General features: G+C 41.2%; 1 protein-coding gene across 1 annotated transcript in view; it reads left to right on the forward strand.

Annotated features, from left to right (window-relative positions):
- The window catches only part of FBXL5 (F-box and leucine rich repeat protein 5), a 54,805-nt gene that overhangs the window by 5,255 nt on the left and 26,224 nt on the right, over window positions 1–23,326 (forward strand). The window contains exons 2-6 of the mRNA XM_084625975.1: window positions 7,030–7,245; window positions 11,090–11,185; window positions 12,731–12,896; window positions 16,315–16,497; window positions 17,805–17,930. Coding sequence (XP_084482101.1) covers window positions 7,030–7,245; window positions 11,090–11,185; window positions 12,731–12,896; window positions 16,315–16,497; window positions 17,805–17,930 — 787 coding nt within the window. The remainder of the gene's footprint in view (window positions 1–7,029; window positions 7,246–11,089; window positions 11,186–12,730; window positions 12,897–16,314; window positions 16,498–17,804; window positions 17,931–23,326) is intronic.

Here is a 23,326-nt window from a genome sequence, read left to right on the forward strand (position 1 = left end):
ACGGATTGGGTGGCGTTGGCCGTGGAAGGAGCCCTCTGCCTTGCTGTCACAGGAGTGAGGAAACAGCGCCATTACAGTGGAGTGGCAGAGGGCTCCCTGCACTGCTGTGGGGCAGGCACAAGGTACTGGGGAGGCTGCAGTTCTTCTGGCCTAGCGGGGCAGAGGCTTCTGGCCAGGACTGTGCAAGGAAGAGTCCTTGTTATCCCTGGCCGCAGAGACCACCTCGCTGCTGAATAGTTTTGGCCATCGGCAGGAGTCATTCAGTAGCAGGGTGGCTTCCATGCAGCTGAGGATTTGTCCTCCTATTCACTCATTCAGCTGTGGCCTGCCAAGACCCCAGCCTTCCTCACACCTTGTCCCTGGAGGGAACCTGTATCACCAGCTCTGTGGCCTTGCAGGCACCCCGCTGCAGTTCCACTGTCATGGCCCCACTCATTCATTCGCCATGAGTGTGGGAGCTGTCCCTGGGCAGGAAGAGTTTACCATTGGTATGGCCTCCCCCTGGCCAGGACTCGTCATCCTCCTTCAAGTCCTGATTGGGGGGGTCTGTACTCAAGGCCAGAACAACTGCAGCCTCCCCTGCACCTTGTGCCCTGGTGTCTTGGGCCCCTTGGCTGTACAGGGAGTCCCCTGCTGCAGCATTGTCAGCACTGCCCTAACCCTGATCCCAGCTCTACCCTGCACAACTGTAAAAATAAATATAGTTAAAAACAGAAAAAAAAAAAAACCCTTAAATATAAATTGATAAAAATAATCTAAATTAGAAAAAAAATCAAGTTCTGCCAAGACAAAATTCTAGTTTATTCATAACTGCTTGCTGGTTGTATCAAAGCTGTATCTACCTATGGTGGCTAAAATACGCTTTTACTGTTTTTTTAAATCATGTTAAGTTTTCTGAGCCAACAAGCGTAGTCAGAGTAGTTGGAATCCATTCTTTCTCAGTCATTGGCAGTATAGTTATTTACTAAGTTTCAGTTGCGGGGCCAATCAGTTATATCTGTAAAAATTACTAAGAGCAAATGTATTGAGCTCCATGGGTGTCAATAGGGGCATTATTTGGTCTATTGAAAACTTTTAATTGTGGTGATATGTGCGAAGGAAAGAACAGAGCCTTGACTTTCAGATTCCAGGCTGAGTTTGCCTGTCTTCTGCTTAGTTCAGAAGTAAAAAGTTTTGAGAAAAAAAATCTACTTCATATGAAAATTCAGACAAGAAAACAGTGTCTTATGATGCAATCTTTAGTCACTTTTCACACTTCAGCTGCACTTTATATAATTCTATTCTGGGGTAAAACAAAATTTATGGGAGAATAAAGTAATCTGCCCATCTCTTTTCTTCATATTTTTACTGTTTTACCTGAACTGGTCAACTACCAACTAGAAGAAGAACTTTTCTTTTTAAGATCAGAGCAATGTGCCTGTGTCTAGATAATATGACCTACCCAATTGAGGCTTTGGGAGTGTTGTAATAAATTGCATGACAATATTATTTGGTGATAGAAAAGCAAGCTTTTTCTTCTTCCCCTCCCCTTCCTGCTGTTGGGATTGGAAATAATAGCTCTAAGGATATGTCTGCGTTATGGAGACTGTACTGGCAAAGCAATGCTTGCATAGCCCTGTAGTGTAGATGCAGCCTCTGCCTACAGAAGCGGTTTTTCTGTTGTTGTGGGAACGTCACCTCTCCAAAAGTTAGCTACATTGACAGAAGCACTTGGGAGTATACTGGCATAATTATGTTGATTGGGGTGGGTTGTTTTCACTCCCCGACTGATGTAGCTGTGCAGATGTAATTTTCAAGGGTACAGTAGGCTTGGTTTATGCTTAAACTTTAGATCGACCTAGTTATGTCATTTAGGTGTGTGAAAAATTCACGCTCTTGAATGCCATGGTTAGGCTGATGTAACCTCCAGTGTAGATGTGGCTAGGTCGACAGAAGGGCTGGTCTATGCTGAAAACTTACATCAGCATAGCATGTGTCTCTGGGCTATGAAAAATCTACGCCCCCTCAGAGACGTAGCTATGTCCACCTAACCCCTGGTATAGACTGTGCTAGGTCAATGGACGAATTGTTCTGTTGACCTAGTAACACCTCTTGGGGAGGTGGATTAGCTACAGCAATGGGCGAATCTTATTCCTGGAGGAATTCTGTGCCAAAAAAATTAAAAATTCTGTGCACAGTATTTTAAAATTCTGCATATTTTGTCAGAATAACACAATATAATCACACCAGTTTCAATTATTTGGTAATTTATTTCAAAATACCTCTCCAGGTATGTTTGTAACAATATAGACGACAAAAAAGATTCCGGAAATGATTTTTGACACACATTCCTTACTAGGCATATTAATACAGAACTTTGAGAAATAATTCATTTAAACTACAATACAGAAACACGTTTCGTTCACCCCCTCAGCAGCAGTGCAGAGATTTGGGGGAGTCAGGGCTAACCGAGGAGCTGAAGGAGAGGGAAGTAATTGCTGGGAGTCTGGGTGTGAACTTGGAGGGTTGTTGGGTTGGAGGGAGAAGTGGGGGGGGGATTGTTAGAGAGCCTCCCCCATGCAGACCCCGGCCGACCAGTAGGCCCTCTCATTCAGTCAGACACGTCCCTGCACCCCATTCAGCTGCCTCTCCTGCCCCCGGCCCCATGTGTCCCTGCACTTAAGCACTCCTCCCCCTTCCCGCTCTCTGGCCCTGCACTCCCACCCCTGTCCCCATGTGGCCTTCCACCCTTGCTCATTCAGTCTGCACTCCAGTCTGCCCCCCCCCCCCAGCCTGTCTGAACTCCAGTCTGTGACCCCCCCCCCCAGCAGCCTCATGGGCCCCATGCTGTCTGTCCCCTCATATCCTGTGCCTCCTGATATGGCCCCATAGGTAGAGCGCTGTGAGGAATGCAGCCTCTTCTCTTCCCTATCTGCAGTTAGGGCTGTTCTTGCCAGGGAGCAGCTGCTCTCTGTTCTGGTGCCAGAGCAGCCCCTGGTCGGTGAAAGGCATAACTACAGCACTTCTCCAGCTGAATGTATTTTCTGCCGGGGTGGGAGGGCAGAGAATCTGTGTGGGACATGAATTCTGCGCATATGCAGTGGCACAGAATTCCCCAGGGAGTAGAATCTCTCCTGTTGTTGCAGTGAGTGTCTACATTGAGGCGTTACAGTGGCACAACTGCAGTATAGCAGCTGTGCTGCTCTTGGGGTTTAAGTGTGGACATACCTCTGGTTACCACTGCTCAGGGACGTTGATTACCTACATTGTTGGAAGGAAATCTTTCTGTCAGTACAGGAAGTATTTACACCATGGGCACTACTAGTTAAAGTTGCAGCTATGCCGCTGTACTACCTAACACCCTTACAGCATTGTGAATCGACCTGTGTACTTATCTGGCCTCCATCACTGTATCTGAATGCCTCTCAAATCTTAGATGTGTACATGGTATTTATCCTTATCAACATCCTTGTAGGGTAGGGAAGTGCTGCTCTTCCTGTTTTACAGATGAGGGAACTGAGGCACAGAAATAGTAAATGACTTGCTCAAAGGAATTCTGTGGCAGAGTCAGAAATTGAACCTAGATTTCCTCAGCTACCGTTCTAGTCCAGTGCCTCAACCACAGGGCCATCCTTCCTCTCTGGTGAGCTTATGCCATCACTACTACCTTTTACTAACACATGACACCCGGAGTATGAAATTGACTAGTCTGTCTTCGTCATCCAAGATGAATGAAATGTTGAAAGTGTAAGGAAAATCCTCATTATTTAAGAATCCACTTAATAAATTCAGGTGGTGCTAGAGGATGAGATAAGGGAAAATTTTAAAATGAGTTCAGTGCTTTTTCAGCTTGGAGTGCTCTACTCCTTTATCTAGGAGAAGTGTGGTTATTAGAGAGAGCTCAAGAAGGAGAGACAGGAACTGCTAAATTCTAATCCTGGCCTCTGCCACTGACTTGCTGTGTAGCCTTGTACTTGATCTCACACCTTCCCCTCTGTAAAACAGGGATAATAATTCTTTACGCTGGGATGCTACTAGGATTATCTTCCTAATTGTCCAGAGTCTTGATATATAGAGTGCTACATGCATTTTAATTATTGATCTTACCGGCATTGTTTTGCATTGAGTCATCCTCCTTCCAAGTTCCAAAAAAAGGTGTGGTGACTATATTGTAAAGAGAAACGTAGCAGTTTTCTTACAAAAGTTTGTGTGCTAAGGGTCTTTGTTTGGTCTTGCCTTTTTGTCTGTTGTATTTAGATAGTCTTTGGATTATGCCCATCTTCTCCCAACCTTATCCTGAGATTGACGTTGACATCTAAATGAACTAGATGTCTTTCTGATGACTGGTTTGGAGAAATCCAAAGGTTTCTAGGGTTTTTGTCTCCTATCCTGTCTACTGTCAGTTTTTGAACTGGACAACTGGGATATGTCTATACTGCAGCTAGGAGCAATCCTCCCAGTCCAGGTAGATGGACTCACATGAATGTGCAGTGTTCCCTCTAATTTTTCCCTCGCACGTGCGGAATAAATTTTGTTTTGTGCATCAATATGGAGATCATGTGTCATACATCACCTCCATATTGGTGCACATAATAAAATTCAAGTGGGGGGGTGGGGCCGAGGGGTTTGGAGTGTGGTAGGGGACTCAGGGCTGGGGCAGAGGGTTGGAATGTGGGGGGGTGAGGACTCCGGCTGGGGGTGCGGGCCCTGGAGTGGAGCCGGGGATCGGGGCTTTGGGGTGCAGGTGGCCCCAGGGCTACAGCGGGGAAAGTAGAACCCCCCCGGCTGTCTTGGGAGACAGGCCAGTCCTTGCCTACAGACAGCCCCCCAACCTGAAGCAAATACTCACCAGCAACCACATACCACACAGCAGAACCACTAACCCAGGAACTTATCCTTGCAACAATCCCGTTGCCAACTGTGCCCAAATATCTATTCAGGGGACACCATCACAGGGCCTAATAACATCAGCCACACTATCAGAGGCTCGTTCACCTGTTCATCCACCAATGTGATATATGCCATCATGTGCCAGCAATGCCCCTCTGCCATTTACATTGGTCAAACTGGACAGTCTCTACGTAAAGGAATAAATGGACACAAATCAGATGTCAAGAATTATAACATTCATAAATCAGTCAGAGAACACTTCAGTCTCTCTGGTCACGCGATTACAGACATGAAAGTTGTGATATTACAACAAAAAAACTTCAAATCCAGACTCCAGCGAGAGACTGTTGAATTGGAATTCATTTGCAAATTGGATACAATTAATTTAGGCTTGAATATAGACTGGGAGTGGCTAAGTCATTTTGCAAGGTAACCTATTTCCCCTTGTTTTTTCCTACCTCCCCCCCCCCGACGTTCTTGTTAAACCCTGGATTTGTGCTGGAAATGGCCCATCTTGATTATCATACACATTGTAAGGAGAGTGATCACTTTAGATAAGCTATTACCAGCAGGAGAGTGGGGTGGGGGGAGGTATTTTTTCATGCTTTGTGTGTATATAATAAGATCTTCTACACTTTCCACAGTATGCATCCGATGAAGTGAGCTGTGGCTCACGAAAGCTTATGCTCAAATAAAGTGGTTAGTCTCTAAGGTGCCACAAGTACTCCTTTTCATTTATCACCTTATTATCTTCTAGGTGTTTGCAAATTGATTGTTTAATTATTTGCTCCATTATATGGTTCAGCTTCTTTAGTTTAGGTCAGGGGTGGCCAACCTGTGGCTCCGGAGCCACATGCAGCTATTCAGAAGTTTAATATGTGGCTCCTTGTATAGGCAGTGACTCCGGGGTTGGAGCTACAGGCGCCAATTTTCCAAGGTGCCAGGGGGTGCTCACTGCTCAACTCCTGGCTCTGCCACAGGCTCTGCCCCCACTCCACCCCTTCCTGCACCCTCCCCTGAGCCGCCATTCCTTGGCTCCCCCACCCCCGAGCCTGCTGCACGCCATGAAATAGCTGATCGGGAGGGAGGGGAAGGCGCTGGTTGGCAGGGCTGGCAGCCAGTGGGAGGATCTGGGAGTGGGCAGGGAAGAGCTGATGTGGGGGCAGGGGGGCTACTGACTTATAACTGTGACTCTTTGGTAATGTACATTGGTAAATTCTGGCTCCTTCTCAGGCTCAGGTTGGCCACTCCTGGTTTTGGTCTATCAGTATCATATTATGTAATGGGTTATTTACCCGCTGAATTTAAAGCTGGGATGAGGAACAAACAGTGCATATGAGTAGAGCCCTACCAAATTCACGGGTTGGCTCCTGACCCAAAAAGATGGTGTGTGTGTGGGGGGGGGTCGGGTCACAAGATTATTTTGACAGGGGAGGGTGTTGCAATACTGCTACTCTTACTTCTGCACTGCTGCTGGCGGCGGTGCTGCCTTCAGAGCTGGGCAGCTGGAGAGCAGCAGCTGCTGGCTGGGCTTCCAGCCCTGAAGGCAGAGCTGCTGCCAGCAGCAGTGCAGAAGTAAGGATGGCATGATACAGTAGTGCTACCTTTACTTCTGCTCTGCTGCCTCCAGACCTGGGCCCTCAGTCAGCAGCTGCCACTCTCCGGCTGCCCAGCTCTGAAGGCAGCAGCACAGAAGTAAGGGTGGAATGGTATGGTATTACCCCACCCTTACTTCTATGCTGCTACTGGCAGGGCGTTGCCTTCAGAGCTGGGTGCTGACCAACAGTCACTGTTTTCCGGTTGCCTAGCTCTGAAGGTAGTGCAGAAATGAGGGTGGCAATACTATGCCCCCCCTCCCCAAATAACATTGCAATCCCCCTGCAACTCCCTTTTGGGTCAGGACCCCCAATTTGAGAAACACTGATTTCCCCCCTGCCCCCGAAATCTGTATAGTATAGGGCAAAAGCACACAAAAGACCAGATTTCACGGGGGAGACCAGATTTCACAGTCGGAGATGCATTTTTCATGGCCATGAATTTGGTAGGGCCCTACATATGAGAAGTGGGAGTTGCATATACTACTTTAGATGCTAACTTGACTTGCAAGGATTAAAAAAAAAAAAAAAATCCAGAGGGAAAATTAGCCTCTCTTTCTTCTAGCTTTCCAAGACCAACTTCGCCAACAACAATGATTTTCGGGCTCTTCTGCAATCACTGTATGCCACGTTCAAGGAATTTAAAATGCACGAGCAGATCGAAAATGAATACATCATTGGCTTACTTCAGCAGCGCAGTCGGACTGTGTATAACGTTCACTCGGACAACAAACTCTCCGAGATGCTTAGTCTCTTTGAGAAAGGGCTGAAGAATGTGAAGGTAAGCTTCCAAAAATAGGCTAAAAGAAGTACTTCTTTAACTTTTGATTGTGTAATAAGGGAAACTTGCTAAGAGTAGTCATTAGTCTGCTACTTCATTTATTTGATGAGAAACTTTAGAAAACAAAGAATTAGATTATACTCAGGCTTTCTTAGCATGTTACTACAACTTTATGGTCTCAGTAAGCAGAAACTGCAGTGCAAGTTTCATCATTTAGTATAGCTGTTAAATGAATCTTTTTCTCTCTCTGATTTTATATATATAACTTGAACATAAATTATAAAGATTGTTAGAATTAAATATAAAGGAAGATATCTATATATTAGACAGATAAAAGATTAAAATGCTACAAAGCAAAACGCTACTGGCATGATATTTTTGTTGTAAAGAGAATAGTTATGAACACAGAGGAAAGCCTAGAAGATTACTAGTAAGTATTATCTAGGAGAAATTTTGGAGCCTTTCTTTGAAATCACAAAATTCAAACTTGAAAATTTAAAATGAGATTAATTTAACAGCTATGTTACTTGATTAAATATACACTTCAGTTTCTGCTTACTGACACCATAAATCTTTTCATATCATGCCCCAAAAGCCTGAGTACTCTAATTCTTTGTTTTCTAAACATATATACACATCTCTTGTATGTAGGTAATTACATTTGTTATGATCTTTTACTTCTCCTGTACTTGGCCCTCTAATCCATTTTGCACGGGACTGCTACTAACATTCAAATGCTGAGTAGCTGTAAATGCCATCTTTTTGGTTTGTTTTCAAATCAACCTTTTGATAAATTTTTTTTTCATTCCAAATGTGGAATTTCCCCTGCTGCGCACTTCCCATTCTTCTTTTCCTTCAACTCACTTTTTGGAATGAAAACTTGGGTCTCCATTCCATCATTTGACATCCTATATTAAACTTGCCAAAGCAGATGCTCTGTAGTTATGTTAAAAATGTTAACTTATCGCTGTTGATCATAGTCACTAAATGTCAGTCTGGATACTCGGTCTCAGTAAAAGGAGTCAAGTAGACTACATTTTTCTCTACTTTTGTGTTTTTGTTGCTACAGTGTGTCAAAAAGGTAGACTTTTAGAACTCTGAACAGTATTTCTAAGGTTGTCATACTTTGGGAACTCCTTGTCCAATTCACCTCGCATTGTGTAGAAATAGTTTACTTTGGCCCCTGGTGTAACCTGCCAGTGGAGGACAGTACATGTCACTGTGAAGTTGGGGTGGGGAAGGGTAGAATTGGGCTGACAGTGGAAACTCAGTGCAGCCTGTCCTAAGTGACCCTAGTTGTTTGATGCTGTTAAACCAAGCTCAGATTAAACAAAGTTTCATCTCTTACTTCTGAGTTTTGCCCATATAGGAAGTTGTTGTCAGACATACGTAACCTACATGTTTTGTACTACTGACTAGAGCTGGGAAAAAAACATTTGTTTTTTTTGGGGGGGGTAGGAGGGGGATCAGTGGCAGGTCTCAAAAATCGAAGGAAATTTTTTTTCAGATGAACCCAAAATTCTTCTTTTTTTCTGAGTTTTCAATTAATCAAAAAGTTGGAAAACTTCAATTTATGTAAAAACAAAACAAAAAGCCCCTTTGATCCCAAATGAAACATTTTGTTTAAATTTTGGGCAGTTTTAACTATTTTTCAATAAAAACATATGTAATGAATGGCTGGATTTACCAAAAAACAAAACAAAAAAACAGAAGTGGGAATATCCCCACTATACCCAGTATCCTGGTGTTTAGGTCATTCACATGGGATGTGGGAGACCTACATTTGAAACCCTGCTCTGAAACAAGGACATGAACCCAGGTCTTTCACATCCCAAGTGAGTTCTATACCCACCAGGCTATTAGCTCATTCTCTTGTGAAAACAGTTCCACTTCAAATCAATAATTAATCATGAACTGGTCCAGAGAGAGCAAGAAAATGGCTGTGTAACCTGGTGGTTAGGGCACTCACCTAGGACAGGGGACACCCAGGTTCCAGTCCCTGCTCCAGTGAATGTTTGTTTATACAGAGTGGAGTGGCTTCTACAGGGGAGACTGAGAAGGACCTACCCATAGTCTAGTGGCTAGGGAATTAACCTGGGATGTTGTAAATCTGGCTTCAAATCTCTCTGCTTCAGAATGGGGATTTAAACTTGCATATCCCACATCCCAGGCGAGTGTCCTAACCACTGAATCTGAGAGCTATGAATCTAGCCTGACATTTCCGAAACAATTTACTGAAATTGACATGACAAAGTAAGGAAATAACCATTTAACAACCAACCCCCATCTTCATCTTCTTGCTTCTCAGATATTGTCATCAATTTTTACTAGCTTCTCATGTAGAAAACTAACCTAAAAGGAGAAACGGGATTTTTTGGGACAATTTTGGTAAATACTTTCCTAGAGCTATTTGATCTGGTTTGAATTAAACAGGTTGGACTGCACTTATGTTTTTCTCTGAAGTATTGTTATGTTAACTTTGAATAGATGCATTTATTTGTAGAAATCAGTTTTAAGAAAAATGTAAAAATTAAGATTTCAGCATGTTTTCTCTCCTGTGTTAGTTTTTTTGTATTTGAGTCCATGACCACATTACTGATATTGGCTATCATACACTACTGAAAATTTCTCAGTCCACTTATTGGGTATTGTAGCTCAACAGAACAAGAATATTAGCCTTGCATTGTTTACTTTTCATTTCCAACAGAGGGAAAAAAACACCGAACTGGTAAAAAAATAAATAAAAAATAAATAAAAATTTTTTGATGATGCAAGATTGGGTTACTGCCTCCTTCCCGTACTATTGCGAAATGCACTGCAAAGAATTTCCTTCTGTCACAATCTGGACAGACTCCAGGGCCAGATTCTTATTACCGGAATACAGAAAGGGTAACATTCATAGATGAGAAAGGTCTGTTAGCAAATAAGCCACAATGTTTAAAGTAAAGTATGTATTTTAAAAACTGACTGTTTCAAAGTAAGTTTCTATATGGCACATTTAGTTAGTTATAAACTGCAAGTTATGATTTAACTGGGATATTTGGTTAATTCATGTAGAGTTTATATAATTTAAAATACAAAGCTAAGCTAGTATATAACTTATGCAGAATTTCCCATAGAACATGTAAATTTTTAGATTAAATTTATTACTTTAAACTTTTTTGTTGTGGCTGATTGGTAGGCTTTAATCTACAACAATCTTAATACTTTCATGTAAACCTTGCAATTACTTCAGAGTAGAAGTCAGATAATTCATGTGATGACAAAGTAGATTAGAATTACAATAATACAGTATTTGTTAATTTGACTAACGATGGATTATTGACTTCTTATGAATTATTGATGTGAAATAGCAAAGAAGTGAACAAACAAGGTTAAAAATATCAAGGATGCTTCATCACAGAATGTACTTTTATTATGTTGACTAATGTAGTTTTGTTTTAGTTGTGGTACTTCATTGCACAGTGTACTATGTTTTTTAAATAATGAAATTGTTAATACGAACATATAGCGTCTCTGAAAATTTTATGTTATCTGTTCTTCAGGATTCGTAGACCTTGGGTTAGCAAGGTTCTGCTATTTCTGATTAATGACATAATGCGTTTTAGATTGCAACAGCAGAAATAAATTACAATTTTTCTAGTGCAGAAGACATCTACGAGAGTAAGAAATACGCAAATGATCTCTATACTAAAAGTTTAACCATTTTTAGTATGTTCTAAAAATTAACTCTGCCTTTCCAGAAGTGGTTGTATCTTGAGAGCTATGGGAGATATGGATCTACGTTTCAGTTCTTAAACCCTATGGAGAGCTTTTTTGGTTAAATCATACTTTTTCTTTTCAGAATGAATATGAACAGCTAAACTATGCTAAACAGCTGAAAGAGAGGTTGGAAGCCTTCACCAGGGATTTCCTTCCTCACATGAAAGAGGAGGAGGAGGTAGGTAGAACTCATCTCTTAAAGCTAAACCAGTTTTCTTATCTGAATGTTTGGAACTGCTGGTCTTCAGGTCCTGAGAACTGAAGAAGAGGTCTGTGTAAGCTTGAAAGCTTGTCCCTTTTACCAGTTGAAGTTGGTTGAATAAAGGATATTACTTCACCCATTTTGTCTCTAATATTTATTAAATAATTTAAAATTCCATGTATAGTGGAAGTCAAGTGGTTTTGGCATGACGAGTCTTTCTGATAAGAAGTATTTACACTGAGTAAATTGTACAGGATTTCACCCTAATTTTGGATTAGAAATGAAGAATACATGGCATCTACTATGGAAGTTCAAGGCATGCTTACTTTTTATTTTATGGCTGATTTGATATATAGGTTGCCTCTTAGCCTCACTAGTAAATGGAACATGGAATTTTAAAGATATTTGAACAGTTTCTATAATTTAAACTTTCTGTATAAAATTATGGGAATAGTGAGTAATGTATATGGACCATTTCAATTTGACAGTTTTGCTAGGTATTCATACTATGACTGGTATCTTAGGAATGCATTCTTTGTGTGTTAAAAAATATAACTATTTTTTCTTAAGGAATACCTTAAGTGTAATGAGAATATTATTTCGTACAGTGTGTATTTTTCTTTAATTTTAAACATAATGTCCAATTATTTTAAAATAGCTTCTCTAAAAGAAGATCCAGTAAAACAGGCCAAAGATCTACAATGTTAAAAGCAAAACCAAAAAATGTTTGATGCAGTAAACCAGTGGCCCATGAATTAAGCAGCTTCTCTCAAGCTGCCGTATATATTTGACATATACAGACTGGTATTGCCAGTCTGATTCTGTTTTATGTGTATCCAAAAATTGGGAAACATCCTCTGGAGAGACTAAACCTCCCAAATCTGCTCAAGAGAGTAGACCTCTCATGTATTATTAATAATAATACTTTAGTGTCTTCTACATGAGGATCTTAATAATATCTTCTGAGTTAAACACATACTCTTAGCTCCATTTAATATATGGGGAAACTGAAGAAACAAGACAGGTGTACACTAGAAATATAGGCCAACCCAGATATGTCACTCACGAGTGTGAAAAATTCACACCCTTGAGCAACGTAGTTAAACTGGCCTAAGTCCCCATGTAGACAGCACAAGATCCACAGAAGAATTCTTCCATCGACCTAGCTGCTGCCTCTTGGGGAGAAGGATTACCTACACTGATGGGAGAACCCCTCCTGTGGAAGTAGGTAGTTGTCTACACTGAAGTACTACAATGGCACCACTGTAGCATTTTAAATTTAGACAAGCCCACAATTTTACTTGCCCAAGGTCATGCAATCAGCTGTTTGCAGATTTGGGATTAGAATTTGGGAATTTCAGATTCCTCACCTGGCATTCATTACTGTGCATCATGTTGCTCCTTTTGTAATTCCTGTTGTAAACCTTAAATAAGAAAAGTTTTATATGTATCATTTTGAATACATTGTGGCAGCAGTGTGGTTTTTGTTTGGTTGTGGATAACTGGCATTTATTGGTTTAGGTTTTTCAGCCCATGTTGATGGAATATTTTACTTATGAAGAATTGAAGGACATTAAAAAGAAAGTTATTGATCAACACTGCTCACAGAAGGAAGCTGCAGAACTTGTTAGAGGTCTTAGCCTTTGGAATCAGCTGAAGAGCTCTGTGGATGAGAAAACAGATCAAGGTGAACCATTTTTAATTAAACTGAATGCAATTTTAAATTTGCAAGTATAATCCACTAAAATCACTCCAGTGAAGAGTTGTCACTGTACATTTGCTGAGTGCTTTTACATGCGTAGTTGTTAGAAAACGGTGTCTTTCTTCAAAATTGCAGTGATATTTTGGGAAGAATATTGCTGTTGTAGATTTTTAGAAGTTTCAATGTGGGTGTGTACTCAAGCATATCTCGTTCTTCCCCTGGCGATGCTTTGTCCAAATTATAGCAAACATGCACAGTCTGGTGTTTAACTTTTATTTTCACGCTTCAATTTCAGATTGTATTTTCTTTTTCCAGACCCTGCTTTCACTGCCTGGTTGAGGGCAGGGGTCTGGAGGTTTCTCAGTGTATATCCTCAACAGAGCAGAAGTTAAGTCAGCTGACAGTATCCCAGGTAATAGAACTCCCCCTTGGCCTTCCTTGTCCAAGGAGCCAAAATGGGAGGATAAGCAGGGAAGGAGAGGGTCGGAAAAACGTTTCTGCAAGATGAATGACCGAACAAAGTGAAACTTTGTCACTTTTAGAATGAAATTCGGACAATTCTGAAACACCACCTTGCTTTTTCTTTATGAAACTTAGTATAGGATGGTTCACTTGATAAGGGCCTGTTGCCCATTTAATTTGAATGTTAGAGCATCAATACAATTTTCAATGTAAAAAATACTCATAGCTGAGAAGGTGGCCTAGTCAGCTTGGTAGGAGGCTTTTGTTGTTCCACAACATCAGGAATATTGTAATGGGATAGTAAATACAGCACATACTCATGAAACTGACTACTAAGGGTAAAGAAGGTACTGTTCCAACTTGAATCTGTTCATGAAAATCTAACAAACTTGAATTGAAGACTGTAATCCAAACAGTGACAAGATTTGAGACTTCCTTTGAACCACTAAACTGATCAATTTCTACTTTTATAGGCCAAGCTGACAGAAAATAAGATAGTGGGTCAGAATGCAAAATACATCTTGGTCTCTGACCAATCCAATATGGCAGACACATAGCCTGCTGGAATTAGCTCCTGCCATCTCTGAGTGGGAATTTGGGGATAGTAAGACTTCTACAACTTTTCTGTCTTGAGTTTAGTTTGCTTTGGTATCAGAGTGGATTTGTGGGGGAAGCATATGTGATTTTTTTGAAGGAAACATATAAATTCCAACCATTTTAAAAAATGGAGAAAGTATCCATCGCTGATGTCTATTTCTTGTGCACTGCTGCTACTTTTGAGAGAAAGCAAAATATAAATATTTCATCTGAGGAAGATTTTGCTGAATAACGAACACCTTAAATTAGGCAATCAAGTGAACCTGTGCATGATTGCATTTTCCTTTCCTGCCAGAGAAATGGCAAGCAGGACATTTTGTTGGACAAATTCCTTGTCTTATCCGGCACTTACTTCGGAGGCTTCTTGACACAGGAAAAGAGACTTTGCCCCTCTCCGAACAGTCATATAAAACCTCATGGCTTCATTTTCATTTTGTCAGTTTTCTGGGATACCATTTGTCTGAAGTCTTGTATGCACTTCAGGTTTGAAGTTCAGCTCCTGGCATACAAATAAATTGGTATTCCTAAAGGGACCAAGATACTAAATGTGGAACCCTGCAAGGTGATCTCCCTTATTGTGCAGTCATTATGGGAGGCTCTGATCTTAGCCACATCTAGTATGTCTTCTAGATACACAAATTGTTTTATGGGAGCAAGTTGGAAATTTGGGTAGCTTGCAGAATATGAATGCCAAGTTAGAAAGGCCTAACTTTGACACCAGCAATTCCTGTGGTGAATTGATCAGTTTCGTGGATCCCTTCCCTAGTAATATCTTTGGTTGACCAGTTGTCCAGATAAGAAAACACATGCATTCCTATTCAGTATTAAATGAAATATAGTATATTCAAACAGTTGCTAAATGTTTGCAAGCCAACATCATGAATTGAGGGTACTATTTCTGTGCTTACTTAATTAGAAATCTGGGATACAACCTGAGACTGGGCTTGATCCTGATGTGTAAGAATCCATAAGGTTCAGAAGTTGTAGCCTGCTTCCAGTCTCTGGAAGCAAGTCACCGACTACTGGAAAAATCACTTTGACTTTTTCTTTCATAACAAACTAGTGTCTCTGATACTCCAGAATGGTAAGGTAGTTGAACTGTTTTTGAAATTTGGTCTATGAGAATCAGTCTTCTCACATTCTGGAAGCACACATGTAAAAATGGGAATCCATTATAACACACTTACCGTTGGAGAAAATCTTATTCTTTTGATGTAATGGGAAATAATAGCATTGCCTCTATGGGTCTGGTGTCTGAAAGATCTATTTTAAGGTGAGTATCGCTTTCCCTTTCTGACTAAAGTTAATGAATAGAAGAAAAAAAGACAAATATTTAGCCTCCAAATCATTTGTACCACTTCTCATGGTCTTTTTTTGTAATGAATGTTCATTTTAAAAATCTGATTCCTTACTGATTGAATTTTTCACACCACTACTATATATTTATTTTGTAACAGCTAATGGTTATGTACAAATTATTTTAAACACACTTTTTACGTAAATTCACCCACAGTGAGGCTTGTTAAAGCTACTGCTTGTTTACTAGGCATGAACAGAAACTAAAAACGAAATATGATACATGTGCTTCAGAGCACTGTGTAAGACACTTACTTGGTTTTGTTTGTTAGTCTTGACCATTCAGAAGTTTAAAAAGGTATTACCTATACAAGTTAATTGCACCCAGAAGAGAATGGGGAGCCAAGTGCAAAGATTTGATTCTTAAAGCAAAGAGGATGTGCTTATGTTGGCTTTCCCCAGTCAAGAAAGCTGAGTGCTTGGAGGTAATAAAAACACGATCCTCATTGGACAGGACTAGTTGCAGCTTCCTTGCTAGCTGCAGATGAGAAAAGTCCCTGTGGCTTAGTACAGTACCCTGAGAATCCAGGAGCAGCCATGGTTTGTGTTTTGGCAAAGGCAGGCGTACATGTTGTTAAAAGGTGCAAATGCTGCTTCTGCCCATTTCGATAAGTGTTCACTACCACAAAATATTACTTCCATTCCACCTGGCTTGAGTAGCATCCAGATTCCTTTCTTGGCCAGACTTCGGAAAGGAAATTAGACTGTATACTCGGTAAAGGAAATGATAGGGATTGAACTGAGTTATTGTGATCTTCAGTGGCATTTATAATATAGAACGTTTAACACTTCCCTCCACCCTCCCAAATACTTTTATGTGAAATATTCTTTTAGGTCTTATTACCAAACAAATCGAATGTTTTCTTATGTTCGCTTTAATGCATTTTATCATTGCATCACCTTGGGGAAAATGAGTCCAACCATTATCACTTAACTGCAGAAGTATACACGCATACCCCTTTATTAACACACATGTTTTATATTTCAGAAACTGAAGTGACAGGGCATACCACAAATGTTACTCATCTTCCTCCTGAAGTAATGCTGACCATTTTCAGTTACCTTAGCCCTCAGGAGTTGTGTCGGTGTAGTCAAGTAAGCACTAAGTGGTCTCAACTGGTTAAAACGGGATCTCTTTGGAAACACCTCTACCCTGTTCAGTGGGCCAGAGGTAGGTGATTGAATTTTTCATCTGTTTTTAAAAACGTTTCAAGGATCTGACTTTGGAGATTGCAAAATATAATAAATTAGTATTTTGTGTGACTAATCTAGATTAACTGAGTGTAGGTGCTCCATTTGGTCATGGTGGCATTACACAGCTTAATTTGATGTGATAGAAGTTGATTTTGATAGAGGGAACAACTACAAGCTTAGTTTAATGTTTTATTTTTTGGTAGTCATGAAAAGACAGTATATACAAGAACGGACCCAAGTTAAGTGAAACAGTAATATGCGAACACGTATGTGATCTAACAATTATGTTAATTGGTACTACATCTTTGTAATGGGAAGTAAGGTTAGTATATAGTATTCTCTATCCTTGTGTTCTAAATGGTGATAATGTGGCTGCATTAGTAGTCTTATTGCAGCGGATTCAGAGAAATTGGTTAGTAAAAGTGAAATATTTCATATTTTTGTTACGTTGCAGGCTTTTCGTATACAGACAAAGCCTTTAGAGGCTCTTTACATATTGTAAGACTCCAATAAAGCGTACAAGCCACAGCAGCAACAAAACCCCTGTTCCTTTGCAGTTAGCTACATTCGGCTAGTTGGCATTTCACTGTTTCCCCACAATTAGTAAGAGAAACTTCATATCCAACTGGTCCATTGGAAAAAGCTTGTTTTCTACACCACTGAGTCACGTGTGCAGTGTGTAATTGTAAACTCATGATCTATAGCTGTTGGAAGTGTTTTTATTCTAAACTGATCAACTCCTGACTAGGTGACATGACCAGTAAATCGTGAGGATTTCATATTAGAAAGGAAATTTGTTTATTTCATGCAGGTTTTTTTGCTTAGTAAATCGATAGTTGGTTACACCAATTGTTAAATGAACTGTGTATATATAAATATACTTATTTTGTTACAGAATTTTAGAAACGGGAAATCAAAATTTTTCAATGAGACGCACCATTATTTCAGTCCTACTTTGCATTTTCATACTGGACCCTAGTGGGGAAATATGAAAAAGAGAGTCCTCATTAAGAAATATAACAATAATTAACCTAATGGAGATATTGAAATTGTCTTAGGGAATTCTAAAAGCTTTTGAATATTCACTTTAAATATATTATAAACATCAAGAAATGTATATGTAACAGCCCAATCCAACTTCAGTTGAAGAAAATAGAAAATCTTTTACTTATATCATTGGATTGGATCCCAATATATAACAAGTAATTTCTGGAGTTTTCAGTTATAAAGATCAAATGTTTCCTGGAGTGCTTTTTCATTTATTTCCTTTTTTTGGCTGAGTAGGTGACTGGTACAGTGGTCCTGCAACTGACCTTGATACTGAACCTGATGAGGAGTGGGTGAAAAATAGAAAAGATGAAAGTCGTGCTTTTCAGGAATGGGATGAAGATGCTGACATAGATGAATCTGGTAGGCAAAATCTAATCTAGAATAAATTGCTATGCAGAATTCCTTTTCAGCTTTTCATGAAGAAGATACAAAACCCCCCTTTAGATGTAATCGTATAGCTATAATTTTATACAGAGGCAAATGTAGCTACTTTTTAAAAACAGTTTTTCTCTTAATTGATTTTAGTACACATATTACAATTATGAATAAATGAAGAAACATTTAATCTGGAATATGTACTTTTACCTTGGGCTAGCAGAAAATATTTTGAATTTGGACAGTTTCAACTAACAACTGTAGAATTAAGATTAAACTAATATACTTACAATTAAAGGAACACAGGCGCACTGGCTCTTGAGCAGTTAGTCGATGTCATCTACATATTACATGGATATAAAATGTTTCCAGATATGGTACTTTTTTTTGTTAGGCAACCACACTTTTTTTTACTAAAGCAAAGTAGTGGCAAGTAGTCATCCTAACCAATGTCCCATAATGTTCAATCTCTGTGAGGTATGCAAAACACAGCACACGCAAACTTCCTTTGTCCACAATTTAATGATAGCGACAACATCTTACCTTATTTGTGTTACTAAGGCTTGGATGAATTATGCTCCTATCTCTGTTTTGGCTATCCCATTTCCAGCTCTGTACTCAGTTCAGCATGAGCTGAACATTGGGGAAGGGCAAGACCATGTTTTTTTTTAATATGGTCTGTTGGTCAGAAATTCCCCATCTTGAAGACACATTCAGTAGAGTGTGTCCAATTGGTATGTGAGTTCCAAGATAAAACTGACTTTAAAAATATGTTGCTATTTTCAAATTTTTAGTCTTAGAATCCTGTTAGATATAAAGGTGCTCTTGGATGCCCAGTTGACTTCAGTAACACACAATAGTTTTCCTTTCTCTACTATTGGCCCAGAGTCTGCAAATTTATCTCTTTGTAAACCACATCCAGGATCCTTGCCGTTGTAACCTGTAACTGATTCCTGTAACGTCTTCTACGCAGTTACCAGTGGAAAAAGTAATTGGCAGCTTCAGCTAGTACAGAGTGCTGTGTTGCTCTTTGGAATGAGGTGATCATTATGACCAAATAACACTCTGTATTCTGAATTTCACCCGTTCGTGTCTGTGTACGTTTTGAATTTTTGGTAGCAACCTGTAAAACCCTAAATGGTGCAGAATCTGAAAGAAACCTTCTTCTTGAGCAATGTTGTAATAGCTTTCTATTGGGTTGGTTGCTCTGTTGGTTTCTGGGGTTTATCTCTATAGGACAGCTAGCAAGATAGACAAGTAGAAAACCACACCTCTAGAATCTACTTCTCAGAGCCGAGCAAATTTTGAAGTGCATCATTAAACATGTGTTGTGTTAAACTTTTCATTTACATCCATATTTTTTTAGGCACAAGATATGTAGATGTTTTAAATCTTAGTTTAAACCTTAGTGGTTCTTTCAGTAGTGTCCCTGTGGGTGCTCCATTGTAGATGTGTATGCGTCCCTGTGCAGCCCTGACTGAGATCCCGCAAGGACAGAGCTCCACCAGAAAATTATCTTCCTGGAGGCAGCTCTGTGACCTCAATCTCCTGGTGGACGTGGGTCTTTCCCATAACTTTCGACTTCTAAGGGAAATGGGTCAGAGAAACAAGCTGGGGAGTCCTCTCTTAAGTTCTTCAAGAAGAAGGTGGGGAAGTCGTAAGTCATAAGTGAGTGTATGGATAGCCACAAATGATCTCTCTCTTGCTCAGTATCCTCAGCACCAGTGCAGGGCTACACCATATGACAGGGACTAGTAAAGCCTTGATCCCTTTGGCAGATGGCATATTCCTCTGCCACCTTGCAGTTCTATGTCACCAACTACCAGGCGCTCACGACCAAATGTAACTATATATATTGAACTCAGTGACTGTATTGGCACATCGGGAATCCTTTAAAGGCATCATACAAGAGGGACAATTAGTAGCAAAAACAAAGCTACAATTGGCCTGTAGTGCCAGAGACACAGCAGCTAGGTCCATCTCCACAGTGGTGATGTGATGGACATCCATGACTCCACTTGTCGGTATTCCCAAAAGAGGCACAGTCCATGGTGGAAGATCTTCCTTTTGAGGGGATGAAGCTCTTCGCTGAAAAGACCGACGCCTCTCTTCATATCTTGAAGTATTCCAGGGCTACCCTCGAGTCACTGGGAATCTATACGCTGGGGCAAAAGAGGTGTTTTAGTCTCCAATCTCAACACAGACCATATGTGGCTCAATATCAGCTTCAACATCATTACGAAACGCAGAGGAAGAAAGGGAAATTCCTGAAGTGCAAACTGTCTGGTCTCGTCCCAACTCCCTGCATCTAAACACCACATTTGACAGGCAGGTCGAGGCACCACGAGGCCACTCCCCACAACTGACTGTGATTATATACCCATTCAGCCACCGATTGGCAATATTCTGTACTGCCTGGGAACATAAAATGTCGGACTGATGAGTTTTAGAGATTGTCCAATCTGGGAACTCCATTGACTTCACCTCCATAGCCCCTCCACAACCCCCTTTCTGTCCCTCATCAGGGACCCTTCCCATGAGAGTTTACGATGACAGGAGATAAATCATCTCCTCCAGTTAGGAGCCATAGAACTGGTACCTCAGCGTCTGTGAGGCAAGGAGTTCTACTCTCATTATGTCCTAATTCCCAAAAGAAAGGGAAGTTAGAGACCCCTACTGGACCTCAGAGCTCTCAACAAGTTTGTCAAGGCTCAGAAGTTCAAGGTGGTCACCTTATTGACTATCATTCCAAGTTTGGAACAGGGAGACTGTTTTTATGCCCTCAACCTCCAAGACACCTATTTTCACATCTTGATCCTATCAGCTCATAGATGATTTCTCAGGTTCACTCTGGGACATGACCATTATCAATGCAGAGTCCTCCCCTTCGTGCTGTCATTAACCCTGAGAGTATTTTCCAAAGTTCTCTCAGTGGTAGCCACTCACTGATCCTCTCAAGGGATAATGATTTACCCATACCTAGATGATTGTCTCCTCAGAGCCTGATCTCTCCAGGAGGCCCACAAAGCTGTCAACACTACAATACACTTGTTCACAGAACTGGGTTTACAGGTCAACACCCAGAAGTCAGCCCTTACCCCCAGTGCAATGCCTGGAATTCATTGGGGACATCCTAGATGCCATACAGACCAAAGCCCTTCTGCCTCACCACTGGTTCCTATCCCTGGCTTTGCTCATAGACACGATTCAATACAGTCCAAATTCCGGCCGGACTCTGCCTCCAACTTGGGACACGTGGCAGTAGGCACCACAGTGATACCACATGCCAGATTCCACATGCCATGCCTTCAGCTATGGTTCAGTTTGGTCAAACCCCACCAGAATTAAAAATTCCTTAAACTGGTGGAAGGACCTGACAAATGTGACAGGGGTCCCCTTCTCATACATGTCACCATTTTTGGTCCTTACCACAAATCATCACTCATAGGGAAGGTAGCACATTTAAATGGCCTCATGACGCAAGACAAATGGTCATCTTCAGAGATGTCTCTACACATCAGTCTCCTCAAACTGAGAGCTGTCAGCATGTCTGTGCCCATTTCCTCCTGCTGATCGCAGGATCACATACAAAGATCATAACAGACAACATACCCATAGCAGCTGGGAGGGCTGAGGGGCAGCTCACCCTCTCTGTGCATGGAGGCAATGAGACTATGGAACTGGTGCGTATCTCACAAAGTCGCTTTGCTCGTAACTTACTTCCTGGGTATGCAGAATTTGATAGTGGACAAATTCCTGCACGATTACAAGCGGGTGATGCACTCGTCAGTACTCCACAACTTGTTATACAATGAGGAACACTATCCATAGACCTGTGCACCACTTACCAGAACAAGAAGTGCCCATGCTACTGCTCCAGGGCAGGGATGGAACTGCACTCTCTGCGTGGTGCTCTTCTTCTCCACTGGGACAAGAACCTTTTTTTACGCCTCTCCTCCATTTCCTCTTCTGCTGAAGGTCCTGCTAAAAATAAAAAGGGATGGAGCTCACATCATCCTGATTGCTCCTACTTGGCCGAGACAGATCTGGTGCCCTTATCTGACACGGCTCATGACATGCCCGCTCTCTCCTGACCTTTCCACACCACCTCTCGCAAGCCTAAGGGTGTACCCAACATGCCAACAGGGGGATTCTTTGTCTCAAAGCATGGCCTCTGCTTGGTTCCAGCACCTAGAAATTTCATGCGCAAAGGTAGTACAAGAGGTTCAGTTACACAGTATAAAGTCCTCTGCCCGATGTACTTACCTGCAAAAATGGTCTAGGTTTCAGATCCCAACAGATCTCTCCAATATCAGCAACTCTTCCACATATTCTCGAATATGCTCTGACCCTGAAAAAGTCAGAATTATCCCTAAACTCTCTTAGGGTCCATCTAGCAGCTATTACAGCCTTTCACCATCCCGTAGAGGGATATTCTGTGCTGTCATACCCAACCACTAAAAGATTCATTTAAGAGTATAATAAACCTCTTCCCTCAACCTCAACTCCCTACCTCCATGTGGAACTAAACCTGGTACTGAAAGGGCTGACTAGGCCCCCTTTTGAATCCATGGCCACGTGTTCGCTAACTACCTATCAGTGAAAACAGCCTACCCGATAGCAATTACCTTGCCCAAAAGGATAGCAGAGATAGCAGGTCTGATGGCACATCCTCCTTACACAGTATCCTTTCCAAACAAGGTTACAGTCAGGCCGCATCCAAAATTCATTCCCCAGGTAATCTCCCCATTTCACATGAATCAATTCACCATTGAATTTTCTACTCCAAGCCTCACCAAGACAATAGGGAGGCTATAGTACATATCCCAGATGCTAGGAGAGCCCTGGCCTTCTACCTTGATAAGACAAATGCCTTCGGGAAGTCCCCTAGACTTTCCTCTCTGTGACAGGAAGATCCAAGGGCTCAGGAATATCAGCCCAAAGAGACTCTCTGTGTGGGTCTTGAATTGCGTCAGACAGTGCTACCAAATTCATAACGTGACCCCCACCTCCTAGACTTGATCTGTACACATTCCATAAGATCAATCTCCTCATCTGTCACCTTCTTCAAGGATGTCCCTATCTCAGAGATCTGCAGAGCATTGACAGGGGCATCAGTCCACGCTTTTGCAGAACACTATGCCATTGCTGGAGAGACTGTCTCTGATGCCATACTCTGCTCCACAGTACTGTCATCTGTAATTGACCTGACTCTGAAGTCCCAGTCCTCCAGAAGAGATACTACTTGGGAGTACAGTGGAGCATCCATATGGACACTACTTGAAGAAGTTGTTACTCACCTTGTGCAGTAACGATGGTTCTTCAAGATGTGTGTCCCTATGGTTGTCCACAACCCACCCTCTTCCCCTCTACTTTGGAAT

The sequence above is a fragment of the Lepidochelys olivacea genome, assembly GCF_965140295.1.
Source record: "Lepidochelys olivacea isolate rLepOli2 genome assembly, chromosome: 4".
NCBI lineage: Eukaryota > Metazoa > Chordata > Testudines > Cheloniidae > Lepidochelys > Lepidochelys olivacea.